Genomic DNA, 18178 nt, shown 5'->3' with positions numbered 1-18178 from the left:
TTGTACAGCTCCAATATGAAGCCCCACAAGCATGGTCAGAAAATGTAGGAATCAAGCAGTGACAGTGCCCATCAGGGGGCAGCATTTGCTACTTTCCAACCTGAAGATTCACTAGCTGATTGCTAGGCCTCCCTCCCACCCCTCCCTCCCCGCAGCGCATCTGATCATTTGGAAATGTACTTGGTTAAGATGCTGCGGGGACAGGGTTGGTGCCGCACTGTCATCTCAGTACTCAGGAGGCAGAGGGAGGGGGATGTCAAGTTGTGGGTCAGCCGGACCAGAACCAGAGAGACCCCGTCTCAAAAGAGGACACCAGGCAGCTGAGATGAGTTACCCATCTTCTCACCCTCCCTCCCTCCAGTGCATGGTCTGTTAGGAGGAGGAGAGGGGGGCTGGTATCCACTGAAACTTGTCGTTACTGAGGAGTGGCGGTCCTTGAGGAGTGGCGGTCCCGGGGAGGAGTAGCTTGTCCAATCCAGTGGTATTAATGAGGGACTGGATCCAAGGATTTTTAGCAACTTGGGATGTTGAGGTTGAAAGTATCATCCCATTTCTAACCTGTTTTTCTCCCCTAAAAGTCCATACATGGGGCTGGAGGGATGGCTTAATAGTTAAGAGCGCTGGCTGCCCTTCTGGAGGGTCCAGGTTCAACGCCCAGCACCCACGTAGCAGCTCACAAACATCTGTAACTCTTAATTCCAGGGATCAGATCCTGTCATCCAGCCTCCTAAAGCACCCGGCTTTGTGTGTGGTGGCGCACGCCTTTAATTCCAGTGCTGGGGAGGTGGGGGCAGATCTCTGTTAGAGACCAGCGTGGTCAGAGAAACCCTGTCTCAAAAAGCCGAAACCAAACAAACAAACAAAAATGTGTTTTGTGCACCTTCTGTGTGCCTGTTGCTCAAGGAGGTCAAAAGACAGCAGCCGCTTTTCTGGAACTGGAGTTAAACAGACAGCTGCAAGCCTTTCCTCTGCAAAGGCATCAGGTACTCTTAACTACTGAGCCAGCTCTCTGGCCCTACTTAATTTCATATCTGATTTATTGTGTATATACAAAGATGTGAGTGTGTATGTATTCGACAGTCAGCAGACAACTTTGTGGAGTCTGTTCTCTCCTTTCACCTTTTTTTTTTTAAGATTTATTATTTATAGTGTTCTGCCTGCATGTGTACCCACATGCCAGAAGAGGGCACCAGATCTCACTATATAGGTGGTTGTGAGCCACCATATGGTTGCTGGGAATTGAACTCAGGACCTTTGAAAGGGCAGCCGGTGCTCTTTAACCTCTGAGCCATCTCTCCAGCCCCCTTTCCTCCCACCTTGATGTGGGTTTTATGGTTGGAGCTCAGGTTGTCTAGGCCTCATGTGGCCCATGTTGGCTTCAAACCTAGTCTGCAACTAAAGATGACTTTGAACTATAACTCTGAACTCCTGATCCTGTGAAATGAAGAATTTCACATCCAGTCTTGGCCCATCCATACTCACAGGAGCCCTGAGGGCTCAGGGACACCCCCCCCCCCCAAGACTGCTAACCTCATACACAAGGAGAAAGCCTTGGCTCCATGACCAGGACCTCTCCTCCATCTCCTTGGAAGACTTCCTGGCAGAGGGGCTGCCATGACACAGAGCTGCGCTCAGTGTAGCTTCCGCTAAGAGGAGTGAGCTTCCACCCTGCAGGGTTCAAAGTCCTGACCAAACAGCTGGACCCTGACCCAAGTGGGAAGCCAGAAAGGGAAGTAAGCCATGACTGCAAGCTCATCTGTCCTGCTGCCCGGGACGCTTATCTAGTTGCCAGTCACTTAAAAACTGTTTCTAAAAAAAGTCCCTTCTTTAAAAGGTGCCCCTGAGAAATCCCGTCACCCCCAAACAAAAACAAACAACCACAGAAACAAAATCTTTATTTTCTCCCAGACCTCGCCTCCTCCTTCCCATTTGTCCATCCACACCTTCCCTGCAAACATGAAAGATAAAGGATGCCAGTTCCATTTCCTTTATCAGATAGGTGACAGTTTCCATCTCGGGTGTGAATCCTGTGAGGGAAAGGGTTGTTAGAAAGTTGGCAGGACACCTGACGACATGCGTATTTCCAGTTTCACAGTCATTATAACCTTTGTTCAAAGCCTGGGTTGTTTGTACAGTTCCTAGTAGGCAAAACTCATCCCAATCTTGGTATGTTGTATTTTTGCTTGTTTTTAAAACATGCTGGTGATTAAACTTAAAATCTTAGAGATAATTGACAAGGTATCTATTCCTACTGCCTAATTCCCCTCTCTCTTCTGCTTCAGAGTCCATTATGTTATGAGTGTTTTCTGTTTGTTTGTGTGTGTGTTTGGACACAGGTTTTCTGTAGCCCAGGTTGATCTCAAGCTTAGTATGTAGCAGCAAAAAGAACCTTAATTAAAGAACTGATCCTCCTGCCTCCCTCTATCTCTCAGGTGCTGAGATTGGGGGTGTAGACCACCACACGCAACTCTTTGATTTTGGGGTTTTGAAAGAATCTTGACTGCGTAGCATTGGCTGTCCTGAAATTCCCCGGGTGGACTGGGCTATCCTGGAACTTGTTACCTCCCAGTGCTGGGATCAGGGGACTGTACCACTGTGCCTGACCCAGTTATGGATATTTAAAAAAAAAAAAGGCAGATCTCTTGAGTTAGAGGCCAGACTGGTCTACAGAATGAGTGCCAGGACAACCAGGGTCAGACAGAGAAACCCTGTCTGGAAAAGCCAAAAAGAAAAGAAAAAAGTGTGTTAAGCTCCTAGACTGGGGTTTGCCATAGAAATCCTCTCTGTATCGTGGTGTTCCCTAATGCCCTTGGCCTACCTCATGGGTTTCCTCAATGCTCATTTCTGTCTCTGGGCCTTAGCTACATTCCCGTCCGTCCCATTTTGGAGACTCCCCATTTTGGAGAGTGAAAACAGTTACTTTCTAAGGTCTCCGTTCCCGGGCTAATTTCTGAAGATTGCTAGGAATTTGGAGGCTCCCTGAACTGCCAGGCAAGCCAGGTGGCTACCTTTGTGGTAGGGAGGGGACAAGGAGGCGATGGCTGGTGTTAGAGCTGTGGAAGGGTCTTTATCAGCACTTGCTGGAGGAGGCGGGGCAGGAAAGGGCTGGGCTGTGACAGTCTGGCAGACACTTCCCAATCCTCTTTACACACAGCTTTTCCCAAGGGTGATCCCGGTGTCCTTTTGGTCACATTGCCCTTTGTGACATCTCCTCCTCTTCAGAGCAGCTGGAAGTGCAGCTCCTAAGTGTGATGCCCCCCCCCTCCGCCCCCACCCCCAAGCCCTGCATTTCCGGAAACCTCGGTCTTTCCGTCCTCTGAAACCTCACGCACGTCTGGTGTCCGTGCTTGGTGATTTGTAAAAACTCAGCGTGTGTCTTCCTGAGCTGCCACTGCCTGTCACTCGTGATGGAGGAAGACCTTGAGGCTCCAGGGGTCTTGTCGCCCTAGAACTCTGGCCTGTGCGGAGGCTCAGTGTGAGGTCAACAAGAGCTTTATTTTATCTGTTTGGGGATAGAACCCAGAGTCTGTGCACGCTAGGCCAAAGCTCTGCCATTGTCAAGCCTGGGTTGTCAATATTTTGAAATAGGATCATGTTAATTTGCCCTTTCTGGACTTGGACTTACTGTATAGCCTAGAGAGGCTCTGACTTGACCATCCTCCTGCCTCAGCCTCCAGAGTACCTGGGATTACAGGCTGGGGTTATGCCCGGTTGAACTTCTTCTTCTTCTTTTTTTTTTTAAATAATTTACTTTTATTTGTATTGGTGTTTGGCCTGTGTGTGTCTGTGAGAGTGTCTGATCCCTGGAACTGGAGTTACAGACAGTTGCAAACTGCCGTGTGGGTGCTGAGAATTGAACCCGGGTCCTCCATAAGAGCAGGCAGTGCTCGTAACCCCTGAGCCATCTCTCCAGCTCTGAACTTCGTCTTTTAAAGTCTATTTTATTGTGTTTTTTTAGACAGAGCTTTACTGTGTAATGTTGGCGCTCCTGGAGCTTACTGTGTAGACCAGGCTGGCCTATGAACTCAAGAGATCCCGCTGTCTGTATGGAGTGCTGGGTTTAGGCCTATACCACTGTGCCCAGCCTTTTAAAGTCTTGTTTTAACAAGGCAGGCCCTTGAGCTCTTGCTGTTGGAGCAGCCTTGATGGAGGAATTTCTGCTAAGACCACCTAGCCCCTTGGCTTCCTCATGAGGTTATAGCCAAGTGGTGGGTGTCCAGGCGCTGAATTCAGACAGGTCCTGCTCAGCTACCCACTACCTATATGTGGTCACAGACAGATCCTTTAACCTCTGGGGCTTTCTGTACCTGTAAAATACAATGTTCCTAACTGTCACTGTGAGAATCAACAGTGCTGATGGGGCCAGTAATCTCAGCAGACAGGCATACAGGAAGCTGAGGCCCGAAGATCGCCAGGGGGTCCAGGCCAGCCTGGGCTACATACTGAGATCCCATCTCAAAGAACAAACAAAGCACCTGGGTATGGTGGCCCAGGCCTTTAACCGTAGCAAGGCAGAGGCAGGTAGATCTTTGCGTTTGAGACCAGCCTGGTCTACATAGTAAGTTCCTGGATATCGAGGGATATATAAAAAGACCCTATCTCAAAAAACCAGAAACAGCCAAACAAAAGCCCCCAAAATGGTTGAAGCGATGGCTCATTAAGAGCATTTACTACCTTCCGGAGGACCCAGGTTCAGTTCCCAGCACCCACGTCAGGCAGTCACCACTAACTATAATTCCAGCTCCAGGGGATCCGACACATCCTTATAAACACGTGGCATATATTAACACATACGCACATAAATAAAAATAAAATCTAGGGGTTGGGAATTTAGCCCAGTGGTGGAGAGCTTGCCTGGCAAATGCAAGGCGTGGGTTCAATCCTCACCTCAGAAAAACAACATATCAAAAATAAAAATTTAAAAGCAACAATAAAATTAGCAGCTAGAGACTGCTGGTGGTGGTGCACACCTTTGATCCCAGTACTCGGGAGGCAGAGGCAGGAGGATCTCAGTGAGTTTAAGGCCAGCCTGGTCTACAAAGTGTTCCAGGACAGCCAAGGATACACAGAGAAACCGTTTCTGTCTCGAAAAACAACAAAAAACAGTGTGGCTAGAGAGATGGCTCAATGGCTACAGTGACCTGCTACTCTTACAGAGGTCCCAAATTCAGTTCAGAGCATCCGTGTTCCAGGAGATCTGACTCTCTCTCTTCTAGACATTGTGGACACCAGCCATAGTGCACATACAGGGGCTGGGGAGATGGCTCAGCGGTCAAGAGCACTGGTTGCTCTTCCAGAGGACCCGGGTTCAATTCCCAGCATCCACACGGCAGCTCAACAACTGTCTGTAATTCCAGGATCCAACACCCTCACACAGACATCCGTGCAGGCAAAACACCAATGTGCATAAAACAAAAAATTATTTTTCAAAAAAGGTGTGTGCCTGCAGTCCCAACACTTGGGAGCTGGAGTAGGCGGTTCAGGGTCATCCTTGGCTACAAAACTAGTTGGCAGTCCGGGCTACAGGAGAGACTGCCTCGGCAACCCGCTTAGTGCTATGAAATCAGCTGCATGGGGGTTCCAGGTAAACCCTTGTTTTGAAAACTGGACGAAGAAAGCTACCTAAATGCGCACGACTGAACGAGGAAACCGAACGAAGCCGGCATCTCTACGAGCAGACCCCTTAGGTGGATGGAGACCACCGGAGGGGCCCGGGGCTCCCTCTGTGTGCGGGGAAGGGATGGTGGGGTGGCGCCGTTATTAGACATTTCTTTCCCTGCTCCCGTCACACGCGGCCACGCCTGTCCCTCTGGTCCTTCCCGCCTCCCACTCGTGATGAATCCCAGGCTCTTGTTCCTAAAATCTGGAATAAGGTAGGAAAAGATGAAATAAAGCGGTTCCGGAGAGAGCGAGGCCGGGGGCTGCGGAGGCTGGCTCTGGGAGTCCCGGCCGGGCTCCGCCCCCGGGCGGCGCCGATTGGCCCGCGCCTTGTGACGTCACGATAGGGTTTTTAAACGCGGAACCTGCGCCGCGGCCCCGCAAAGTCCGCCGTGGCTGAGACGCGGAGGGTGGGCGGGCGGGCGGACGCGCCGGGTGGACGTCGCGGGCGCGGAGCGCGGCTGGCTGAAGGTAAAGGCGGGCGCACGGGCGGCGCAGGCTGGCTGGGCTTCGGGGGGCCGGTGCGGACAGGCCCGCTGGAGAACTCCAGGGGCGCTGGGGCCGGCCGGTCCCGCCTCGCGGCTCGTCCTTCGGGCGCACTGCCCGACCGCCGCCTCCCTGCGAGGATTCTCCTCCAGGGAATGGAGATCCCAGCAGTCTGCCTTCACCGAAGCCCGGGGAGGGGCGCGGGGAGACGACCCTACCTCGGATCTAGCCCGCGCGACCCGCACCCTGAGGGTTTCTTTGGCCCTAGGGCAGGAGAACTGCAGGGATCTTGGGGGAAGGGGGAATGTTTACCCTCTGTTGCACCTGTAGGTACTTTTAGGTTTTTAGAAAAGGGGAGGGCTCAGCGGTCAAAATCGCCTACCCTAAAGCACGAGGACTCGCATTTGATCCCTGAGACCTACATACTCTTGCAAGTTGTCCTGACTTCCACTCACAACCTGCGTGTGGCTTACACACACGCACAAAATAATTTACCTAAACCGTTCTACTAAAAGGAATATTTAGAAGAGTGGGACGCTGATTTGTGGAAAGGATCCAAAAGTTGCAAATTCGTGTTTATGCTAAACCGTTCTCTCTCTCTCTCTCTTTTTCTCTTTTGACCTTTCCTTGTTTAGGAAAGCACCCACTTTGTGCTACCTGCCATTTCAAGGTCCGCCGCCGCCCCCTCCTCCGCCTGGAGCCCTAGACCTGCTCCTTGATCCTCCCCTGCACTCTAGCTCACCATGGGGAACCACCTGACTGAGATGGCACCCACTGCCTCATCCTTTTTGCCCCACTTCCAGGCCCTGCACGTTGTGGTCATAGGGCTGGACTCGGCGGGGAAGACTTCCCTTCTTTACCGCCTCAAGTTCAAGGAGTTTGTCCAGAGCGTTCCCACCAAGGGCTTCAACACTGAGAAGATCCGAGTGCCCTTGGGGGGGTCCCGTGGGATCACTTTCCAAGTGTGGGACGTTGGGGGTCAGGAGAAGCTTCGGCCGCTGTGGCGCTCCTACACCCGCCGGACAGACGGACTGGTGTTTGTGGTGGACTCTACGGAAGCCGAGAGGTTAGAGGAAGCCAAAGTGGAGCTACACCGCATCAGTAAGGCCTCTGACAACCAGGGGGTCCCCGTGCTGGTGCTGGCCAACAAGCAGGACCAGCCGGGGGCACTGAGTGCGGCCGAGGTGGAGAAGAGGCTGGCAGTCCGAGAGCTGGCAGCGGCCACGCTCACCCACGTGCAGGGCTGCAGCGCTGTGGACGGGCTGGGTCTGCAGCCCGGACTGGAGCGGCTGTATGAGATGATCCTCAAGAGGAAGAAGGCACCTCGGGCGAGCAAGAAGAGACGGTGACCACACGCTGCCCCTACCCTACCTGCTAGGGCTCAGTACACGCGACAGACAGGCAGGGCCTGTGACCTCTCAGCCAGCCTGGGTGCTGGACCTGTCCACTTCAAAGGACCGAAGGAGCATGGGGTCCCCTGTTTCGGTGCCACACGGGGAGGGGAGACAGAGCGTCTTTACTGCCCTTCACCTGTAGAGGGTAGAGGCTGCAAGACGGCGGAGACAAATACAAATGCTGACTCTACCTCGACCCTGGTTCTCCTTTTCCTTCCCTAGCGTTTTTTATTTGGATGTATATTTTTACCTTTTCAGGGGGAGGGTGTGCAGGAAGTTGTCTGGAGAATGAATGGGGAACATCTTCCCTCTCCCCAGCTGCTTGGGGAGGCTCTCCTCAGCTGCTCTCCTAAGTCACAGCCTTTTCTGAGTCTGTGAAAGTGCCAAGAATCCTGCTCATGTTTGTAGATCCCCAGCCTTTTTTTAATATATAAGCCTTGTGTGTCCTCCGTATTACTGTTTTTTAGCATTTGCCTGTAAGTTATTAAAGTTGGATGATTCTAGCTCTTGTTTTGACCTGGTAACTGCTTCTTGCCTTACTTGTCCTAGCCCTGTGGAGAGTCTGGGATTTGCATGGATCAGAGGGGAAGGGGAATGTTTATCCGGAATGAACAAAACAAGCACTCGGGTTGGCTGGTAGAAACCCTGGAGTTCATTGAAAACCCCCAAAGCTATTAGTTTAGGGGCTTTGTCTCCTTTCTGCCTTCTCTGACTTCCTCTGGCTTCTGCCCCGAGACCAGCTGCTCTTAGGTCTGCCTGTGGCAGAGGATCTGCCCTTCCGTCTGTCTGTTCCCGAGACCTTGAAGGGTCATTTTGGCCCCATCACTCTGCCTGATTTCTTTCCCCTTTCGGAGGTGGCAAGAATGGAAAGTAATTCCTGGCCTTAAGCCACCTCCAAGAGCTCAGTCCTGCTGACTGCAGCTCTCTGGCAGCTTGCTGGCGCTGCGAAGACCTGGGTTGGCCTGGTGACTCAGCCTGAGCCTTTCAGCCTCGGGAACAGCAGCGAGTCTTCCCAGAGGGGACAGAAGTCATCATCCTCCCCACTCCCAACCTATGAGACAAGAAGGGGGGAAAACACCATCTACAGATGTTAACAGGGCAAACAGTGGCCTGTGAGGTGTACACCTGCAGTCCTAGCCTTTTTGGGGGGTGGAAGCCAGAACAAGAACCCAACCAGTCTGGGGTGACCCCGAGAGACCCAGCAGCACGCACAATAGTGGTAAGATAACATGTGCACGTTGCCAGGTTCCTGCGGAGGCTTCCAGGGGCCCGCCCCCTGCAGGAAGGCCAGCTGTGTCTGATAGAAAAATAAGATTCTCCTAATCTATCTGGGTGGGAGGCCTGAGGCAGCCAAAGACAGTCTTTCTAAAACCCCAGTCCCACCCACGGCCTTTGCAAACAAGGGGTCCTCAGAGCAGCTTGACAATCGTGCCCCGGGAGATCTGATAAAGGGGTCCCTCACTCTCAACAGCGCTCTCTGGGGGAGACTTCTCTTCCAAAAGCTGAAGCTTGCTGCTGACTCCAGGGCCATCTAGATTTGTCCTGCAACTCCCTTGAAGCTCTGTGAGTGTGCACTGATCCGGAAGGGCGCCCCAGAATGCGTCAGTGCTAGGGACACAGCTTGACAGAGCTGCTGGGCTGGTTCTGCCAGAAGTATGTGCTACCCGACCTCTCTGACACACCTGACTGATGGCTCTCAGTCCTTTGGAGCAGGGTTCTGCAGTTCAGGGACAAGTACCAGGCTGGGAAGGACATTGCCAGGTGAAGGCTTGTCCTGGGAGATCTTTTCTCCCCACCCAAGTCTGCTTTTGTCCTGAAGTCTTCAATGACCTTATTTTCTTCTTGTTTCTTCTTTTTCTTTTCCACATCTCTGGGATTAAGTTTTCCAGATTTGGGGAAAGAGGTAAAGAGATGTATTCCCTGCTCCCTGCTCTCTGTCTCTCGCTCTGTGTCTATGGCTTCTGAGGTGTCAGCTCTTGATTCTGAGTCAGCTAAATGCCATTAAAATGCTTTTCCTTCCTACCTACTTGACTCTTCTCAGTTATGTCCTTAGCCTTTGAGCAGGTCAGGGGTCATGTTCCATAGGAGGCCCCCAAACCCTTGGGCTTGGCTGTTCAGCTGGCAGTGGTAGAGGAAGGAGGGGAAGGGTGGCAGGTGAGAGATGGAAAGGCCAATTGCCTTGACAGCCACAGCGTGGTGGAGAGAGGGATGCCCTGGGGAATTCTTAGTAAAACTCTGCACTGTAGCTGGGGGTGGGGGAAACATTGGGAGCTTTGGAACAATCCTGCCTTGACCCATCCATAGGACTGGGGAGCTGCAAAGGCGGTTGCCTTCCTGTCTTGCAGAAAAGAGTGGGAGACAGGATTTCCCACTCTGCAGCCCTGCCTGAGGGATTCTGAGTTTTGAACACAGGACCAAGGGGCAAGGCATGGAGCGGGTGAGGGCTGGAGGCAGGTTGTATTTCCTTCGTCCTGGTTTCCCTGGGGAGTATAATTTTCTCTCAGAGGAGAGGGTCCCTGGGGCCAGGAGTGGTGGCTGGGACTGGTACTTGGGAGACTTGTAGGCCCAGAGTCGGGGCTCCCTTCTGACTCACCCTCCCACTGCTCACCCTCTTTCTTTGCCCAAGTCTGAATGCAGAATCCACAGGGACAGCGTTTTCTTGCACACCTTTCCTTCCCGGAGCCTCTCCTTCTCTGGGCAGAGGTGGTAGTGGGCTCCATTCCCCTGCACTCGCGAGTCCTTCTCAACTGCGCATGCGCTCAAGCATAAGTGGGCAAGGAGAAGGAGGAAAGCCGATAAGGATCAGAGTGGGCAGGGATTTGTCCAAGGGCACAGGGCTCCTTCTGGGTACGTTCAGATCCTGCTCCCAGGAGAACAAGTTGTTATCCCTGTGCTTTGGGCTCCCGCTTCTCCCCACATCGCTCGGATTCCCTTTCCTTGATTAGATTAAGGCCCAGCTTTCCGCTTCTTCCTTCACTCCCTTCCTGGGGAGTGGAAGGTCTTATCTCCTAACCTAACAGAGCTCTGGTTTCAAATCTGGCCAGAAAGTCCACACCCTCCTTTCACCCAGTGTATCATTAGAGTCTTAAGGCAGGCATCTCCCAGGAAAGCCCAGCCCATGGGGGAAGGGCAGTTCTGAATCCAGCCCAACACAAAATCATCAACTTATTGAAAACATTACCAGCTGTTTGCGCAACTTCTGGGAACTCAGGCGTGTGGTTCTCCAGCTTTGAAATTGGCAGATGACAACATGTGTCACAGTGTCAGAAAGGCCGGGCTTGGTGGCACAGGCCTGGTACCGGCGTTTGGGAGTCAGAGTCAGGCAGATCACTGTGAGTTTGAGGCCAGCCAGGGCTAGTGACACCTTGTCTTAAAACAAAACTAACCCGACAGGCCTCATTGCAGAGAATGGCCTATTCTCTATCAGGGGCCTGTTCTGAATGGGCGACCAGTGAGCAGTAGAAGGGGAAAATGTCAGAAAGGAGGCTATAAGGCACATCCCCCAAACACCCCACCATATCCCAAACGATCCTTAGACCCGCTCTGCCCCCCACCCGGACAAAGCACAGTTCCTTGGAAGCAGCGGGTTGAACATTGCCAGGGGCTCTCACTGCTGGGAGTCTGGATGAATTCTTAGGACCTCCTTTCCTGGTTGGAACATGAAGAAAAACATATTTTTCCTAAAAAAAAAGTCTTACTTGTCCAGGTGCGCGTAGTTGGGTGGTTCAAGGCTGAGTCAGGAAGACTGCCTAGGGTTCCATGTCAAACTCCCTCTAGCAACCGTTACTCATGAGCACACACACACACACACACACACACACACAGACATAAAGTAAGAAAAAAAAAATCTTCAAAATGTTCTACTGAGCCCGGTGGCAATGACGCACGCCTGTGATCCCAGCACTTGGGGAGTCAGAGGCAGGCAGATCTGAGTTCTGGGCCAGCCTGGTCTACAAATTGAGTTCAGGACAGCCAGGGCTACACAGAGAAACCCTGTCTCGGAAAACAAACCAACAAACAAAAAGTAGAGAAATACCCTGATCTAAACTTAGGAGCTGTGAACAAGTTTTAAATCTATTCTTCTGTATATTCTTCTGTATATTTGCATATGGGTATAAAGATCTCTCTCTCTCTCTCTCTCTCTCTCTCTCTCTCACCACACACAGGATTACATAAGGTGTCCTGCTCAGATTTGCCTTTTTCATTTATATATCTTGGACATGATTCATCGCTGACACCTATGATTTTTCCTCACTCTTTATGATGACTACATGAAATTTCGTGATGTGCTTTATCATCGTTTTTATTAATGAATTTATTATTGGATTCACCATATGAATGAACCAAAAACCTCCTTGCATTTTTTTTTTTTTATCTGCTTGAGGAAAATTACTTGGGGGTGTTGAAGGGTATTATGTGGACAAGTTCAAGGCAGCTCACTCAGCCTAACAACCTGGGTGTGATACCCACACCCCCCACACCCACATACACATCCACCAACACACACACACACACACACACACACACACAAATATGATGCAGAGAAAGAACTTACCCCTGAAACTTGTTCTCTGACTCCTGGCCTCCTTGCATAATGATACTTGAGCCCGGACATACTCATATACATGTGCGTACACATACCCAGGCAGACACACACATGCACACACAAAGTTTTTCTTTTTATCATAGTAGAGCTGGTTGAGGTGACACACTCTTTTAGTCCCAAAGGTGTGCATCCCTGTGAGTTCAAGGCCAACCTGGTCTGCTTAGTGAGTTCCAGGCCAGCTAAGGCTGTGCAGTGAGATTCTGTCCCAAAAGACAAAACAATCATCATCCCCATCCCCATCCCCATCCCCATCCCTACCACCACCATCCCCATTTTTTTTGAGGCAAGCTTTTTCCATGTAACAGCCCTGGGTATTGGAACTCCCTCTGTAGATCAGGCTGGCCTTGAACTCACAGATCTACCCCTGCCTCTGCCTCCCTCTGCCTCCAGAGTGCCAGGATTAAAGGCATGTGCCACCACACCAGACCTACAGTTAGGTGGGCAGGCATGTTAGTACATGCTGCTAGTCCCACATTTGGGAGGCAGAGGAAGGGATACAAGGCTAGCCTGGTCTACATGGCTTGTTTTGTTTTAAGGTGCGCTGAGGATGAGGGTAATATATGTTTAAGGCTTAGCCAGAGTTTGAGGGAGAGAAGTTTAAAGCATATTCAGCCTCGCCCAGCAGCTGCTGACCTCCGGGCCTCTCCATACTGAGTGCCTTTGCTTTAGAGAGCGAAGGTACTTAATCAGTAACTGGGTAGAGGAGGATTCAACTGGGTGGAGAACGAGCTCAGGCTCGCCACCACTGCCGGCTGCCTGGCTGGTGGCGGAGGCTGGCAGATGGTGAAAGGCTCCCTAGCACCCAGCTTGTCAGAAACGTCAGACAAAGTAGGCGAAGCAAGTCCTGAAATAAATCCTGGAGTGGAGGGGACTTAGCTCAGGGAGGGAGGCTGAGACAGATATGCCTGCTCGGAACTGAGCGAGAAGGGAAGCCCTAAAGAGGGAAGAGGAAGTTTTAGCTCCCCAACCCACCTCGTGACCCCTGCTTGAGCCTTATAGAGGGGTTTCCCCGCCAATAGCGCAAGGACTCCCGGTGGCTCTGATTCTCAGAGCACTGTGGGTTGTCGGGGCCTGACCGCTTCGGTTCACTCAGACCTCTTGGTTAATCCTGGCATACCATCTCCTCTCTGCTCCGGTGGAGTGGGGGAGGGCGCGGTGGGGAGGCAGAAGGAGGCTTATCTCCTTGGTACCCTGAGTGCCCTTCCTGGTTAATCTGGTGGAAAGAACCCTGGAGGAGGGTGGAGGTTACAGCTGTTGTTGGAGTGTGTTGAAAGCAGGGTGTCTGGTCTCCCTCGCCCAGCTCGTGTGGGGGCTGAACACAAGTTACGCGATCCGCTGTTGAGATTCAGCTCCAGAACGAACCAACAGCCGAATTTTACCCTTATTAACTGTGCGTGTGTGCCTGCACGCGCCTCTGCGTAGGTATATGCACTTAAGTGAAGCTGCCCAAAGGCCAGAAGAAGGCGCCAGATCCCCTGGAGGTCCCTTAGAGGTTGTGAGTCTCCTTGTGTGGATCCTGGGACCTGAACGCGGGACCTGAACTCTTGTCCTCCGGAAGAGTAGTACTGGGTCTTAACCTCAGAGCCATCTCTTAGACACTATTTCCAGCATTTGCTGTTATTGTTTTTCGAGAAAGGGTTTCTCTGGGTAGCCTTGGCTGTGCTGGAGCTCATTCTGTAGACCAGGCTGGCCTCGAATTCACAGAGGTCCGCCTGCTTCTGCCTCCCAAGTGCTGGAATTAAAGGCACGCCCCGCTACTGCGTGGCTTTCCAGCATTTTTTTTTTTTTTTAATGTTTGGGATTTTATTTGTTTTCGTCTTGTATTTTGAGACAGGGTCTCGCTACGTAGCCGAAGGTGGCGAAAACTCAGATTTTGTTTTAGAGAAGGAGGCTTGGTCTCTAAAGCTGGGTCCTCCTGCCTCAGCTTCCTGTTCTGTTTTGCTGAAGGGTAAGATGACCTTGGCACCAACTGTGACCTCTCCTCATCCTACATAAAAATCGATCAATGAGGGTCTCGGGCAGTGTGCTGGATAGTTTTGCACCAATTTGACGAAAGCTGTAGTCACCAGAGAGGAGGGAACCCTGATTGATAAAAATGCCTCCACGAGATCTGGCTGTTAGCAAGCCTGTGGGGCATTGTCTTAATTAGTGACTGAGGGGGTGGAGCCCAGCCCACTGTGGGCGGCGCTATCCCTGGGCTGGTGGTCCTGGGTTCCATAAGAAAGCAGGCGGAGCAAGCCACAGGGAGGATGCCAGTGAGGAGCGCTCCACGACTCTGCATCGGCTCCTGCCTCCAGGTTCCTGCCCTGCTTGAGTTCCTGTCCTGACTTACTCCAGTCATAAACACTGATGTGGAGGTGTGAGCCAAATAAACCCTTTCCTCCCCAACCCCAAGCTGCTTCTGGTCATGGTGACCCTAACTCAAGCAGGAAACAGTACCCGTTCTTTCTGTCTCTCTCTCCCCACTCCCCTCTCCCCTCCCTGTTAGGTCTTAGGTAGCCCAAGCTGGCTTTGAACTTGCTATACAGCCCAGCATGGCCTTGCATTCCTGATCCTTCTCCTTTGGTCTCTCAAGTGCTGGGATTACAGGCGTGCTCCAGCAAGCTCCGCTTCGCCTGAGAGAGGCAGGCGTTGTTATTTTTGATGGCGTTTCACAGTGTAATCTGGCCGACCCGGAACTATTAAGGTAGGGCCTCTTGCTATTGTTTGCTTCGGTTTTGAATTGAACCCAGGGCCTCATGGATGCTTGGAGAACACTCTCAGCACTGACCCACAGCCCCTAGGTCCTGGTTCCTTTTATAGTTCTCAATAAGAAGAGGAAGGCTTTCTCTCTCTCTCTCTCTCTCTCTCTCTCTCTCTCTCTCTCTCTTCCCTCCCCTCCTTTCATCACCCTGTGAAATGACCTTATTTTGGGCTATTTACTTTCTGACTTCTAGGCAGGGACCTGGTCTGTTCGATGTTCTGTCCTCCAGGCATTACCTATCTCAGGGACACTGGATGTCCTCAGGGCCTAGAGGGTGGGGCAGGAAGTGGTGTTAGTTTATAAAAGCTGTCGGGCCCTAGAAGGGATAGCCAGCAGGAGAGACTGGAGGGCTTATTCTGGAAGCCTTCCAGGAGGAGGGGAGGCAAAGAAAACAACTCTGAGCCAGTATAAAGCATCCTGATTAAGGAGGGGTTCTGATCACAAAGCACCCCGATCAGGGAGGGACTCTGGGCCTTGGCCTTGAACAGCCCTGGCCCTGCCAGCCCCTTAGGAGGAGAGACTGGAGTCTGAAGGTTAACAAACATAGTTTCGTTCCTCCCTCTCCTGTAATTAAACTGCATGTCCTAGGACACTCCTCAGAGACTGTCCACCACTCCCCTCCCCCAGCTCTACCCACTGTCACCTGAGGACATTCAAGTTCTATGAGATTCCTGAGATGCCCCATTATTGGGCCAACAAGATGGATCAGTGGGGTAGAGCTGGCTGCTGACAAGGACGAGCCAGAGAACATGGCTCGAGACCCACGTAGTAGGAAGAGAGAAGTGACTCCCTCAGGTTGTCTTCTGACCTCCACAGGCATCCTGGTACGCACACACAATAAATGAAATGTAATTTAAAAATTAAGAATATTTAAGTTTAGTTTCATATGTTGGTGGTACACACTTGGAATCTCAGCATCTGGGAGGGAGAGACAGGGAAGATCAAGGTTGCTGGAGAGACAAGAGACGGTTCAGTGGTTAAGAGCTTTGGCTGCTATTCCAAAAGACCTGTGTTTAATTCCCACCATCCACGTGGAGGCTCAAAGAGTCCAAGGACATCCTAGACTATATGTTGATACATTGAATTCCTTCGCTCTCAGCCTGAATTGTACAAGACCTTATCTCAGAAACAAACAGTTATGTCATTAATGAATTACTTTTATTTGTTTGTTTCCTAGACAGGGTATCTCTGTATAACCTTGGCAGTCCTGGAACTCACTCTGTAGACCAGGCTGGCCTAGAACTCACAAAAAACTGCCTGCCTCTGCCTTCCGAATGCTGGGATTAAAGGAGTATGCCATCACCTCCCAGCTTACTAATTACTTTTTTAAAATTGGTTTAATCTGTTTTTATGTTTTTTTTTTTTTAAATATTGTATTTAACTGTTTGATTTTAGATAAGGTCTCACTGTGTAGCTGGCTGGAACGCTTTAGACCAGGCCAGCCAAAAATTCTGCCTCTTCCTCCTGAGTCCTGGGATTAAAATCCTATGATACCATGCTCAACCTCATCTGCTTTTTTGTTTGCTTGCTTGTTTGTTTTGGCTGCTTCTGCATCTCCTGTAGCCCTGTTGACATCAGGTTCACTTTGTAGCTGAATCAAACACCTAACCCCTCCCAGCCTCCATCACTCAAGGGCTGTGCTTACAGGCACATTCACAGTTTCTCCTCCTCCTCCTCTTTCTTCATCTGCAGTGTTGGAATTCAACCATGGCCTTGCACAATCTTGGCAAGCCTGGCTCACTGAATGGCATCTAGGCCCACATCTCTTTCTTTTTCATCTTTAAAGAATGTAGCTGACCGGGGCCGGGGGTGTGGCCAAGGGCTAGTTTGCTTAGTACAAGTTCAAGGCCCCGGGTTCAGTCCTTAGCACTTTAAACAAACAAAAAAGAATTTGGGTTTCTAGAAATGTAAAGATCACGCACATGAGTCACTCTGCTACCTGTCGCTGCTGTGAGTCTAGATATTTGAGGGGAAGGAGAGATGAGTGGAAGATACATGTTCACATCCTCAACTCTGAAGTCAGAGGAGAATCAGGCCCAAACTGTGGCTGTCCAGGAGAAATGGCAAAGAGGCCTGTTGGCAGAGTGAACTGAAAAAACCCAAAAGATCTGGCTGCTCCCCTTCCTGGAAAGCTTGAGTAGCAGCAATTTTGCATATCTGGAATGATTTTAGGATATCTTCAAACTATGGTCTTCCAGGACTAGGTGACTCAAATCTGGTTAGGCAGTGATCTCCTGAGTCTCCTCCCCCCCCCCCCTTTTTTTTTTCTTGAGACAGGGTCTCACTGTACAGCCTTGGCTGTCCTGGAACTTGCTAGGACAGGTGTCGAGGTCAGGCTGGCCTCGAATCCCCAGAGACTGCCTTCCTCTGCTCCCTCAGTGCAGGGACTAAGGTGTTCTCCATCATGCCCCGCCCTTTCAGGGCAGTTTTAGCCTACCAGCACTCCTTAACTCTGCCGGATGACAAGCCCAGATACGTGACAGCCACCGAAAATTTCTAACGTGGCTTTACCCAATAGTGTCTGATCTTTCATCAGACAGCTGGAGCAGCAGCGGCAGCACTGACAGCCGGAGATTGCCTCATCCTGTCTTTCCACCCCCAACCCATGAGGTGCTGGAGAGCAAGAGGCTTCCCTCAGGAGAAGGATGCTGGGTGTCTGGATAATCCACAGACCAGATTTTCTGATTTTGCACACACGTAGGCAGGAGGCTTATATGATGCAAGCTGGACAATAACGTGTGTGTGTGTGTGTGTGTGTGTGTGTGTGTGTGTGTGTGTAGTGGAGTGGACAGGGCAGTCCTAGACTAACCCCGCCATCCATTTCTCTGCCAAGCAGACTGTGCCTCCAATCGAATTATTTAATCGATCACCTGCAGTCTGAATGGTATTTAGGGTTGGGGAATCTGACATGTTCTAGCCATCGGAGATACGGAATAATTTTTATACAAAGATATGTGAGCACTGTTGCTTTTGCAGAGGACCTGGGTTCTGTTCCCAGTACCCACATGGTGGCTCACAGCCATGCATAACTCCAGTGCCAGGAGATCCAGGGGGCACCAGTAGGCATTCTCATTTACACATACAGTAAAACAAATAAATCTAATAAAAGGAGAGAAAAAAGAAGTGGATTTGGGGGCTAGGAGTTTAGCTCAGTGGCCGAGTAACCTACAACCTTGCTTACCCACAAGGTTGTGGGTTCCGCCTCATTAGCATAAAGGAGAAATTTGTCTTAGATCTGGTTTCCTCCGTGGAGAGACAGACAGGGATCTCTGGTTTATGGCAGAGCATTCT

The 18178-nt window shown here is 51.1% G+C and overlaps 1 protein-coding gene across 1 annotated transcript; it reads left to right on the top strand.

The window, feature by feature from the left end:
* The first annotated feature begins 6034 nt into the window (after nt 1–6034).
* Nucleotides 6035–8041, top strand: Arl4d (ADP ribosylation factor like GTPase 4D). Its single transcript, XM_021642733.2, has 2 exons — nt 6035–6129; nt 6780–8041. The coding sequence occupies exon 2, from the start codon at nt 6888–6890 to the stop codon at nt 7491–7493; it is 606 nt and encodes a 201-aa protein (XP_021498408.1). The 5' UTR covers nt 6035–6129; nt 6780–6887; the 3' UTR covers nt 7494–8041.
* Nucleotides 8042–18178: the final 10137 nt, after the last annotated feature.

The sequence above is a fragment of the Meriones unguiculatus genome, chromosome 7, assembly GCF_030254825.1.
Source record: "Meriones unguiculatus strain TT.TT164.6M chromosome 7, Bangor_MerUng_6.1, whole genome shotgun sequence".
Taxonomy (NCBI): Eukaryota; Metazoa; Chordata; class Mammalia; order Rodentia; family Muridae; genus Meriones; species Meriones unguiculatus.
Note: the sequence above shows the minus strand (reverse complement) of the source record. Positions and strands in the feature narration are given on the sequence as shown.

Bases quoted from the DNA above. Each gene is read 5' to 3' on its own strand.
- Arl4d (XM_021642733.2), top strand. From the start codon at position 6,888: ATGGGGAACCACCTGACTGAGATGGCACCCACTGCCTCATCCTTTTTG.